A 12,896-nucleotide genomic window follows, 5' to 3' on the forward strand; every position below is an offset into this window, starting at 1 on the left:
TTCTATCCTATTTCTGTTTGACTATTTACTGTGTGGATGTAGTCTACTCATAATTAAAACAAACACATTTAAAATGCCGGAAAAGTGAAGCATAGCAGGAAAAAGGAGTCCAGGGTAAAGAAAAATTTTCCCCAAAAGGAGCTTCTCTCAGTTAAGAACACTTCTTAACTGTACTCACTGAATGTGAAGACCCAAAGAGAAAACAGTCTCTGTCTGTATCTTTTCCTTAATGTCGCTCAGAGCCAGACCTCTACTCACCTGGTGAGGACCCGGGTCAGTCTCCTGGTATTTGGACGTGATCTGAGAGGAGTGAGTTAGGTAAAGGAACCTTCTGGACCACAGACAACAGCCAGGCTCAGCAGGGATCACTGAGGTAGGAATCCCCCCCACCCAAACCCCTAAAAAAGAGCCAGCAGTTATTAAAAACATGGGACTAGAGAGGGGCAGGCTGGGTTTATGGTCCTGTTACAACAGTGGTGATGCTAACAGTTAAAAGGCCATAGAAGCTTGTTTCAAATTAATTGGCCTGTAGAGTAGGAAAAAAAAAATGACCCTACTAATGATCCTAGATAATTCTGTCTTCTAGGTTACAGCAAGCAGCCCCCAGAATGGCGTTTATTGAAGCCTGAGTGACAAGAAGCTTGTAGCGGGGTGAGGGGGACCTGCTTGGAGAAAGGCTCCAAAAGAGGAGCTCTCCCTAACTCTCCAATGACATGGGAAAATTTTACTCACACAAAATTCCCTGGAAACCCAGCCACCTCGCGCTGCAAGAAAAGGCCTAGAGATGCAGTGGCCAGAGCCAGCCTCAGGCCTTCTTCCCCATGCTGGGGGTGCTGCTGCTTGCCTTCACCCCGACCCTGTATCCCCACTTCCTACTGCCCCAGATCTCCCAGGCTGAATGTCCCCTATTCGCCTCCACTCTTCTGAGCTTCTAAGAGCTAACTCCAAGTGAGGAACTGAACCCCTTCCACCCCTACCTCCGCAGGCAATCTGTAGAGCTCTTGAGCCCTAATACCAGTGTATGGGAGGCGCGTAAACGCTTCCATTTTTATCCTTCCACTGCAGAAAATGCCCAGTTTAGTCTGGGAGACACTCAGACCCCTCGGGGCAAGGGTGGCTAGAGAGAGGTCCAAGCTCCCCTGGGTGGGTGGGGAGTCAAGGCAGGCCAAAGCTTCAGATTTAGACAGTAACCACCAAATCCGACCTGGGCTGCAGGTCCAAGGCCTCTTCCTCTTTCCTGCATGCTCCGCTCTGCCGCTGGCCCATCTTCCAATGTAACCCCTACAACTACCAAAGCACAAAGGCCTGTCCCAACTCCATCCTCACGGCCCGATCCCCAACCCTAAGGGGATCCCGCTTCGTGTCTCCTCTTTATTTTACAACGCGGCCCTCCTTGCAGCCCTCACGAAAAGTTCTGCAGTGGGGTCCCCCAGCGTGGGGCCCTTCCCAAGACCCTTAAAGAGAAGGCTGGTTTGGTGGACCATACCCGGGCAGCGCGGGTCCGGGCCTGGCCTGGTTCTACTTGTGTTCTGAGGTCCCTGACCACCGCCTTGGGTCCAGCCCTCGTCCAGGGTGCGGCGGTGCAGGGGAGACCGCGCAGCCCGGCCTGAAGCGCGGCCGCCCTCATCCCTTCCCCGGGGCTGGGGTGGGTCACCGGCCGTCAAACACAGGAGGGGCCGTGCCCCCGTCCCCGACGCGCTCACAAACGCCGTGGTCGCCCGAACCTTCGGCCCCGCAGCATTCGGCTACAGGACCGCGACACTGCAGGGCCCCGGCTCTGCGCGCTGCGCTCGGGCAGCTCGGCGCGGGAGGACGCGCGGTCGCGCCTGCCTCGGTGGCCGCGCGGGGTAGGTAGCTGCGGGGACCGGAAGGATGGCGAGGAAGTCGGAGAGGGTTTCCTGAGATGAGAGATTACTTCCGTCCGGGCTGCGGCCTCTCTCTGGAGTCGGCTAGCCGGGGCTCGGGGAGCGGGGTGCGCGGGGCTCGGGGCCGCGCCTTGCCACCTGCAGCGCCCGGGTGGGCCGCGGGGGCCTCGGCGGGACGCGCTCGTCCCTGTCGCAGGAGCTAACGCGGGGGGAATCCTTGCAGGTGGGAGCATTTCAGAGCGCCCAAGCCATGGTGGCCAAACAGCGGATCCGGATGGCTAACGAGAAACACAGCAAAAACATCACCCAGAGGGGGAACGTAGCCAAAACCCTGGTAAGGCGGGGTCGGCGCCGGCCGGGCAGAGCCGGGCAGCCGGGCGGGGTGGGGGCGGGGCCGGGCGGGTAGCGGCGCCGGGTCCGGCCTCCCGGCTCCCGGCCCGCCCCTTCTGCGGGGTCCTGCAGAGTGGGGGCTGAGAGCTAGGTTCAGGGCGGCGCGGTCCGCTTGGCGTCCTCGTGGGCGGAGAGGGCCCTGGTTGGTCGTGGCCCCTCTGGGAGTGGCCGCCTGGGCTACCAGGGAGGCACAGAGGAGCCCTCCTCCCCCACCCCCCCACCCCCCCACCGTCCCCCACTCCCCCGGGAGACAGCAGGGCCTTGTCCCGGGGAAAGACGGAAAGCCTCATCCTTAGGGGCCAGTTAAGTCAACTGCATGACACAGAGCCTGGAACCTAGTATGTTCTAGAACGTTGCATGACACAGAGCCTGGAACCTAGTATGTTCTAGAACGTTTGTTGAATGACTGAATGAATGAATCAATGGCTAAATGGAGGTCACTTTTCATCTCCTCCTCCCAGACTCCACCTGTCTTCCCTCCCCAACAGACTTGCACCAGGATCAAGTTTTCTTTCCAGCCCCTTTGTGAGGGTTTCCCTGGAGGTATTGAAAGGGCTCAAAATGGGGAGTGAGATTTGGACCCACATTCCCTCCAGCCTCCTTTTTCTCTTTTACCTCTCTTTCAGCGAGACCTCCCTCAGCCCCTAGGCTAAAGTCTAAGGGCAGCGTTACTATTCTTTCCACTTGGTGAATTCAGACTCATTCTCATGGTATAACTTTAGAGACCAGTTTATTGTCAGGCATTCGGTGTCCCTAGAACTATAAATTGAAGCTTTGTAACTGGACTTTTAAGTAAAACCTGTGCCTTACACTCAGGAGTTTCTTTTAGCAAAGCAGATTATCTTCAACAGAAAATTCGAGGCCTGTGACTTTGGACATTCAGAGGCATGAGTCGCATGGGTAGTTTGGCGAAGTTGGTCTCCAAGTATATGAGCAAAGGCGCCTGGGATCTGTTACCCCGTACAGTTAAGTGGAAATCCAGCTGAAGCTTGGAGTTTGGCTGGGAAAGCTTGCAGATTTGATGAATCAATTCCTTTTAGCCAAAGAAACTATACTGGTTTGATTAACTAAGCAAAAAACTAGATCTGTAATCATCACACCAGAATTCTTGCAAAACCAAGCAGTATTATGGCAGAGAAACTCTAGGATCAAACTCAACTCTACTCAGAGCTTTATACACAAGACCTAAGTAATCCTTAAAATTCTCTCATTTAGGAATTAGATCACTTAGTTGTGATTAGGGCAGCAAAATGCCAAGATGCCATCAAATTGGAACCATTTTGTCACATTGATTTATGTTTTCCCTATTTTTACTGAGGAAAAAAAATGGCTGCCCAGGTTGACATTGAGAAGCAACTTATAATTGATGTTAAGGCTTGCAGAGTTTTATATCCCTAAGAGATCAATTCTTCCTTCTCAAGAGATCTTCTCAAGAGACCTGCTAACTGACACAGTGAAAAATAACTAGTCATGTGGCTCTTTTTCATGAACTAAAAAACCAGAGTTCAGTCGTCAGATCTCAGTTGACAGCTCATCTGATTACAAAAGTAAGAAGAAAACAAGAACTAATTTCTAAGGCTGTTTTATCTATTAGGCTCTGTGGACTCAGTGTCTGCCACCTCAAGTTCTTCAAGAAGACTAGAAAATGTTTGAGACCCAAAACAAAAATTATTAGCTCCAAAATAAAAGAAGAAAATGGAAAAATTGGGAAAACACTGTTTAAATACCTAGAAAAGGTACCAGTCACCTGCCATTCAACTCAATGTTCAGAGCTACATCTAAATTATATTTAATGTACAGTATGAGTTCATTTTAATATGCTCTGATATGTCATGGGGTGGCCCCCAAGAAACTCTCATAGTGCCTTGCACCTATAAGAGTTTTTAAATGGCCCGGCTGAATTTGTAATGAAAGGTTTCCAGACTAAGCCACAATCAATGTTTGCTTTGCATTGGTTGGGGGGATTTTGGTTAATGTTATTGTAAATAGATTACTATCCAATAGAAAAATGAAATTTTCTTTCAAAGAGAAACTTGATAAATCCTAAATCTCATGTTCTCAATTACAAGTCAAGTATGATTATACTTTGTTAAAAGTAACTTGCAAAAGATCACTATTCAGGATGAAATTCATTAAATGGGAACAAGTATAGATTCCAACTGAAAATTCAGACTAATTGTTCAGAAATAAACTTCTTTAATTGTATGCAGATGCTTCAGTATTTTATTATTAGCTAATAGCTTACGGATAAATTAATATTATTCTCCCAGATAGCAGACTAATCCAAGAAACAAGGCCGGGCATGGTGGCTCAGCATTTTCAATAATCTCAGCACTTTTGGAGGCCAAGGCAGACGGATCACCTGAGGTCAGGAGTTCGAAACCAGTCTGCCCAACATGGCACAACCCTGTATCTACTAAAAATACAAAAATTAGCCAGGCGTGGTGGTGGGTGCCTGTAATCCCAGCTACTCGGGAGGCTGAGGCATGAGAATCGCTTCAACCCGGGAGGCAGAGGTTGCAGTCAGCCGAGATCATGCCACTGCACTCCAGTCTGGGTGACAGAGCAAGACTCTGTCTTAAAAAAAAAAAAGGAAACAGAGAAATGGAATAATCATTTTGTGATTATACAGTAGTAACTTCTCCAGAATGAAGGGGGAATTTAAATTTCAGAGTTCTGAGTTACCCTACAGGTATCTTAATCACAGGGAAAGCCATTCCCTGAAATTTTTGGAGCTTCAAGAAGTAGCAAACTCATGTTTGGAGTAAACCATGTCATTTGCAGAATCACTACTAGTTTTCCCCACCTTTTCCAGCCATAGAGTCAGGTTTATGTGAATTGTCCCAATGGGATTGTGCTGGGCACCCCTTCTAAAAAGTAGTCACCCAAAGCTGTCAAAAAAAAGATATATGGGTACTATGATCAGCCAAAGTCCCCAAATAATGTTGATTCCCTGGAGAATGTCATCCAAAAGGTTTTTGTGTTATATGCTCCAAGCTCTACATGCTGATCATCTGTTTTTTCTGCATATGAGAAATAAAGGACTCTATTTGGTATCTGTCCTGGGCGAATAATTCATTACAGGCTCCTGAATTCACTTATTAGCTTTGCTGGAAATAGAGATAAAATGAATTTTTTTATATAGCATTAGTGGCACAACAGCAACAGAACTGATTTCTGGGCAACTGTGACAAGTTCCTGGGAAGGTGGTGGAAGAGGGTGGGAAGGGCGAATGTCACACTTTGTTCAGGTAGCTTTATGAATGTTGTTTACCGGATCGGAACTTGGCCTGGCCTTAAGGGCCAAAAAATGGCACAGTTATCTTATGCAGTTATTTAAGACTGATTTTGTCCTCGTCTGATTAAGAGCAGCCACCAATTCCTTTGCAGTGCGACTTGCCGGCATGCAAGTGGTAGGTAGTAGATACAGGCTTAGTCAAGGACAGAGAAGGGAATGTCTTAATCCTTAGTCAAAGTCTACCTGCCATTGACACTTTAATCCATATTTCTCATGTAGGAGAGATACAGGGATAATCTTACACCAATTAGGAATTATTACTAAAAAGATAATATCCTTCCTAGAACCTGTGTTTACTCTGCCTAACCTAAGAAATCTTATTTAATGAAACTTGTATGTTTATTTGTTCTTTGATGAACGTTTATTATCTCCTATGTTTAAGTTCTGTGCCAGGCATTTCTATACATTACTACATGAACAAGACATAGTCCCTGCCCTTGTGGGGTCTGTAGTCTCATAGAGAGACAGATATTAAACACATTATCACAAGAATAAATATAGACCTACAAACTGTGACACATGCTATCAAGAAAAAGTATGTGGCCATACAAGTGACAAGTGGACCTAAGTGAGGTAAAAGAGAAGGGCTCTTTGGTAAGCTGAAAACTAAAGAACTGTTGCCTTATCTATGATAAAATAAATTCCTTTTTTAGATGAGAAGCCAGTTTATATTTACGTTAGCCTAGAACTTAATTTTACATATAAATACAACACACCATAGATTTTACAGTTTTAATATATGATAAATTTTCTAGGAAAGCAACTACAGTGAAAATCAAAGGAATATTATCCTTTTTTAAAGAAGTTTTTGTTAGAAACATTACTAAAACTTGTTCAACATTTCAAAAACTTACATCCTTGATGATAGCACCACTCGTTTTTTTTTGAAACACTATTACATACCTTCAGTCTGAATGTCAAGCTGTGGTATTTGTATGGATATGAACATACTTTTTAGCCCATATTTTACAGTGTTGAATACAATGTTTAAATGTCAACAACATTTAATTGAAATCTGGAATTGGGTTTTATGAGATCAACCACAAATAAATACTTGTGAACAGTCCACTCTACCAACACGTTTTTCTTTGTGTGTTATGCATGTGAATTCTTTAACGTGTGTTGAATGTAGCCTATTTTTCAAGCTAATCAGAAAATAATTAGTGAGTTATTTGGTTTTTTTTTTTTCACTCTCCCATTCTATTTGAGAAATTCACTTCTTTTCTGATGCATCTCTCAGAAAATATTTGTTGTTCTGATTGATTTGGGTTTAAGGACCAAGCCCTACCTGCACATAGACCTGGAGGTGTTGTGGAGGGAAGATCTTATTATGTCTGTGCTTTTGGTTTGAAAAAGCAGGAGGTCTGTGGGGCTTCATCCATGCAGTTTCGACAGTCCCCTTCTGCTTCCCAGAGAATTCAGAGACTTCCCCCAAGTGCAAGCTTTATTAAGGCTTAGGAGCTTTATTACAAAATGCTGCTTCACTCATAACCATTCACAATTGCTGTGGTGCTTCTACTGTTGCAAGGATTTCCACTGTACTGAGTTCCTAATTTAGGGGTATGTAAAAGGTTTTCAGAAAATGTCTGTACTCTCTGATCCTGCTTGGAATTCACAGATGCAGAAACTAAATATTGAATCTGTTAATGGAAAACACCCAGGCTTTGTAATGAGGCAGACCTAAATTCGAATCCCAGCTCTTGCTCAAGTTAACGAACTTTGAGCCTCAGTTTCTCAACTCCAAAATGGAAATAATAATACTTGCCAGAAATAATGAATGCAGACTGCCTAGTATAGTGCCTGGCACAGAGCATACCTCAGCAGAAGGAAAGTTATTATTAATATCATTTTGGTTCCTAAATCGCCGTATTGGTTTTTGTATTCATACCGTATCTGTCCCCAGAATATTTAAGACCACCAAGTTCACTGAGTTACGGGGATGTTAATAAGGTTATTGATGAATTTTTACAAACCTATCTCAATCCTTTTAATGGACTTCATTCATCTATATCTGTCCACTGAGGGACTGAAACCAAGTCTGTCTCATTCGCAGTAGAATCCCCAGCACCTAGCACAATGCCTAGTGATACTCAAATAATTGTTTATTGAGTCAATGAACCTAATCTTACTTTTTCCCATTCCCTTTTAGAGGCCGCAAGAGGAGAAATATCCTGTGGGACCATGGCTGTTGGCACTGTTTGTTTTTGTTGTCTGTGGCTCAGGTATGGGTGTTTCACTGAACTTATATCCCATGTTTTCCCCTGGACTTTGAAAAACACGTGTTTTCTTCACAAAGCAAATAGATGAAAAACATATTGGTGTGGGATTCAAGTTTATCACTGCCTTAAGCCTTAATCTTAATGGGTTTTGATTTAGTTTCTATTCCAAATATAGGTAGAGACAGAATTGATACACTATCAAATCCTAATCATAAAATGATTACACTGAGTAGTTAAAATGGCTGTATACACTGTAGGGTTCAGTAAAGTCTTTTTGTGCAGACATAGCCTTAAAAGGGCATTAGAACAGAAGGTGAAACACCTGTCTGCCTGTGATAAATCCACATTCCGAGAAAGGGAGAGGCCTTATGCCTTACGAGAAAGTTCTGCAGAGCTCCTAGATACAACTTCCTAGATACAACTGAGCCTTTGACCCAAGCCTTAAGGTATGGGTCACCTGATACTGTAAGGTGGCAAGTTGAAAGCTTTACTTACACACATGCAGATACACACATACACACAAATGCAAGGAAGATGGGCAGAAGCATTGTGCCATTGTTTCTAGTAACATGCTGAACTAGCCTTGACATGGTTCCTGATCCCCATATGTTGGGTCTCAGAAATCCTTGTGAGTGGAGGTCACTTCTTCTAACTACACAGCATGCCTTGAGGGATTCCCACCCTCCATCATCTCACTGTTACTGAGGGCAGGGAGGCAGGAGGTCCACATCTTCCTGCTCAGGCTTAGGCCTCCCAGCAAGACAGCCTCTGCCCCAATGACAAGAGAAGCCCATGACTAAAGATGAATCATGCATTCAAAGCTAAAATCATGAAAATTAAAAAAAAAATTTAAGATGGATCAGTTCCTTTTATCTTTAAGAGACTACTCTTCCAAAGAAGCAAAAACTCTTAGGAGGAAGGAAGGATCCAAAGTACTTGGCATTATTGTTGCTTGTGGCTCAAATATTTTAAAGATGATTTGGCATTCCAAGATGAGAAAATCTTACACTCAAAGAAACACAGTTCTACTCTATTCCCAAACAAGTATCTTTAAGGACGTCTTTTAAACAGCTGTTTACCCAATCCCTGTTTGAATACTTCTTCAAAAAGCCTATTCCATGTCTGCTGGAATTCTATTAGAAATGTCTCTCCTGTTTTGAATTACACTATGCTGTCTTCTTAGTTGTTCAGATTTGAACTCCTAGGGTAACACAGAATGGACTCGTTCTCCTCTAAGCACCTTGAATCATCAGATATTTTAAAGATGACTGCCTGGTGGCTCCTTCTGCAAACTAAGCTTCCCTAAATCTCTCGACCTTGCCGCATAAGATGTGGTTTCTAGACTCCTCTTCTGGATCTGCTCAATGACTTTCTTGAAGGGTAGCATTTGGCAGAGCATGCCTGTAATCCCAGCTACTCGGGAGGCTGAGGCAGGAGAATCGCTAGAACCCGGAAGGCGGAGGTTGCCATGAGCCCAAGATCTCGCCATTGCACTCCAGCCTGGGCAACAAGAGCGAAACTCTGTCTCCAAAAAAAAAAAAAAAAAAAAAAAAGCCAAGGGCAGTGGCTCACGCTTGTAATCCCAGCACTTTGGGAGGCCGAGGCGGGGAGGATCACAAGGTCTGGAGTTCGAGACCATCCTGGCCAACATGGTGAAACCCTGTCTCTACTAAAAATACAAAAAATGAGCTGGGCATGGTGGCACGTGCCTGTAGTCCCAGCTACTCAGGAGGCTGAGGCAGGAGAATCACTTGAACCGCAGAGGCGGAGCTTGCAGTGAGCCGAGATCCCGCCACTGCACTCCTTCCTGGGCGACTGAGCGAGACTCTGTCTCAAAAAAAAAAGTATAGCATTTGCAACTGCAGAAGGTGGTCTAGAAGCAGTGCGACCACCACAAAGGCAGTAGGATTGTCACTGCCCTTGATTTTGCTCACCACTCTGCCTCTATTAATGTGACCCAGGCTTGCAGTTACTTTTTAACAGTTGCAGCACATCCTTGACTCACATCTAGCTGATGGCCAGCCAGGTGCCACCCAGCTCTTCCTCACATAAACTTCCTGCAACCCCAGAAACACATCTACATACCCCTTTATCTCTCCTGTCTCCATCACATATTATTTTATTTTACTCATGACCCTCATCGGCAGTTGCAGTTATTTAGTTTACTTACTTATGTTCATTCCCCTCCAGTAGGATATAAGCTCAGGGGAGGCAGTGTTTATTTTTCATTAAATTTGTAGATCCTAGTTTAGTATTTAGCACATAGTTAGTGCTTAGGATGGATGGATGGATGGATGGATGGATGGATGGATAAAGCCAGATGTTCCTCATACTGTAGATATCTAGTTGACCTTTTTTGAGACCTAATATAAAACTTTATGACTTTTTTTTTATTCTCAAAGAAGAATGATTACTTCTGTTAAAATTTTAGGCTGGGCGCAGTGGCTCACGCCTGTAATCCCAGCATTTGGGAGGCCAAGGCGGGCGGATCACGAGGTCAGGAGATCAAGACCATCTTGGCTAACACGATGAAGCCCGGTCTCTACTAAAAACACAAAAAAATTAGCTGGGCCTGGTGGCGGGCGCCTGTAGTCCCAGCTACTCGGGAGGTTGAGGCAGGAGAATGGCATGAACCCGGGAGGCGGAGCTTGCAGTGAGCCAAGATGGCGCCACTGCACTCCAGCCTGGGCCACAGAGCGAGACTCCATCTCAAAAAAAAAAAAAAATTTTATTGTTGGTTATCATTTATCTTTTTATGCCATGTCCATAAAGTTCAGAACATAGATTAACATGTATAATAAATGGCTTACTGATATTACATTATAATATATAATATGGTCAATGACATTACATGAGATATTCATGTATTGTCCTTCATTAGTAATGTGTAAGTCCAGGCACTGTGCAAAATTGCAATGAATATGGTACATTAATGCAGCATTTCCATCAATACCTACATATTCATCTGTGATGCATTGCCTCAGATGATCTGTCTCTGGTTTTCAACCAAGAACAAAATAAAAACAAACAAATAAAAACTATGCCTTTATCATACCACAGGAAAATCAAGATAATAAACCTGTACAAAAAAGTCCGCTATGTTTTCAGGCTGTATGACCAGTCTGTAGATTGTCAGACCTTGAACTTTAAGCCTCTGATCTACCTTACCCTTTTTTCCCAGCGTTATGGTCTCTGAAAGTATATTATTCTTCCAAGTCACTGATAAAAGTCTAGACTTGGAGAAACACACAGAACACAATTAGAGACAACCTCTTTCAGGTTGACTTTGAGCCTCTAAGCAAAACTCATTCAAGCAATCATCATGTCTTGAGGGTCCCCTCTGTGCCTGGCACTGTGCTGGGCTTTGGAAATACAATCCTGTTTGGGTACTTGCAGGCATTGGGAGAGGCAGATAAGGAAGCTGTCAGTTGCAGCCCAGGGAAAGCGCACTGCGATAGTGACAGCAGAGTTTACAGGGTGCTTGGCTGGCATGGATAAGGAACTTCTAAATCATACTCAGCAGAAGAGAAAGTTTCCAAGGGGAGGTGCTGTTTGAGCGGAGTCCTGAAGAACAAACAGCCAGACAAAGGGTGTGAGCAAGGTGACTCTGCATGGGAACACTATGTGGCAGTGGCATGGTGGCTTCAGAGAATGTGCTGGGCTCAAGAATATAAGAGGCTCAGAATGGCCAAAGCCTACTCTCAGGCATCCCTGAGCTCAGTGACTATGCCACCTGTATTGTCAAGGGTCTAAGTAGATAAAGATATACATAGGCTTCAAGATACACAGTAACTGTGGCCTTCTCCAGTCTGCCCCCTTAGGCAGCCTATAAGGGAAAAAGCCAGTAAAGTCATTTGGTGTGCCTTATTTTTCTCAAACCCATGCCAACTCTCAAAACCCTTTTTGAAAGGCTCTTCCTTTTTGAAAGGCTTAAAAAACTATTATACGGCCTAAACTTTTGCCTGGCTTACCAGCCCATACAGCAGGACCTGTATCTTTCCCTCTTGGGTAAATTGGGACATTTCCTAACAAGCATCTTTTGGAATTCTCCCGGTCTCCAGCACTTTCCCAGGGATTAAGTATGTTAGCTCTGCCTCTCTGGAGGTTTGTTTTTGTTTTTTTTGTTTTGTTTTTTTTTTGTTTTTGTTTTTGAGACAGAGTCTCGTTCTGTTGTTGCCAGGCTGGAGTGCAGTGGTGCAATCTCGGCCCACTGCAACCTCCACCTCCCAGGTTCAAGCGATTCTCCTGCCTCAGCCTCCTGAGCAGCTGGAACTGCAGGCACGCACCACCATGCCCACCTAATTTTTTTTTTTTTTTTTTAGTAGAGACGGGGTTTCACCATGTTGGCCAGGATGGTCTTGATCTCTTGACCTCATGATCCGCCCGCCTTGGCCTCCCAAAGTGCTGGGATTACAGGCATGAGCCAATGCGCCCGGCCACCCAGGGCTCTTTTAATGATGCTGATTTAAAGCTTTCTAGTTATAAAGTCATTTTGCTTTCATGGAGAGATTGGACATGAAACGAGAGTTGAGCCATCTTACTTTCTCTGTCTTCTGTTAACATGCTATCATGATCCCTAAGCAATGGGCCTCATCCCTTTTTTAATCATAACTAAAAATGATTCACCACCATCTTTTTTTTTTCTTGCCAACTTTAGCAATTTTTTTGCAAGCCTCAGCTCAAGTCGGGCACGGTTCTCACAGAAATGTGTCACTCTTCTCAGCTTGTCCTTGGTACTGTGCCCTTTCTTCTATCTTTGTACATGTCCTTTTCTAAACAGAACATGTCATGGGAAACACAATAGCTCCTTTAGATCCGTCCCTGTTGCCACCTTTCTGGAATTAGTCATGATTCATTTCTTCTTGCAGAGCCAACTATTCCCTCTTGAGTTTCTCCCGTTTTAGGGTCACAGACCATAAGTGCCTACCCTTCTTTTCTCTACATTTAAACGAATGTGCGGTACTCAAGTCTAGCCCATTTGTCAGCTGCTTTGCTTTAGGTAATGAGCTTTCTGGTAGGTGCTGGGATAGTTGAAGCCCTCATCGGTGGTCTGTCTCACCTCTGTTCCAGCTTTGTAATCTGAAATAGGAAAATCCCCTACATCTCACATCTGCCTGTTTGCAGC

General features: G+C 44.7%; 1 protein-coding gene across 3 annotated transcripts in view; it reads left to right on the plus strand.

Annotated features, from left to right (window-relative positions):
* The first annotated feature begins 1,879 nt into the window (after nt 1-1,879).
* SERP2 (stress associated endoplasmic reticulum protein family member 2) overlaps nt 1,880-12,896 on the plus strand; it is a 52,919-nt gene continuing 41,902 nt past the window's right edge. For 2 of the 3 annotated variants that reach the window (XM_054446037.2, XM_054446036.2), the window contains exons 1-2: nt 2,097-2,199; nt 7,702-7,774. In XM_054446037.2, coding sequence (XP_054302012.1) covers nt 2,116-2,199; nt 7,702-7,774 — 157 coding nt within the window. In that variant the 5' untranslated portion in view covers nt 2,097-2,115. Of the gene's footprint in view, nt 2,200-7,701; nt 7,775-12,896 lie in introns of all 3 variants that reach the window. The other variant, XM_054446035.2, reaches the window with a different exon arrangement.

This window comes from Pongo pygmaeus, chromosome 14, assembly GCF_028885625.2.
Source record: "Pongo pygmaeus isolate AG05252 chromosome 14, NHGRI_mPonPyg2-v2.0_pri, whole genome shotgun sequence".
Classification (NCBI taxonomy): Eukaryota; Metazoa; Chordata; class Mammalia; order Primates; family Hominidae; genus Pongo; species Pongo pygmaeus.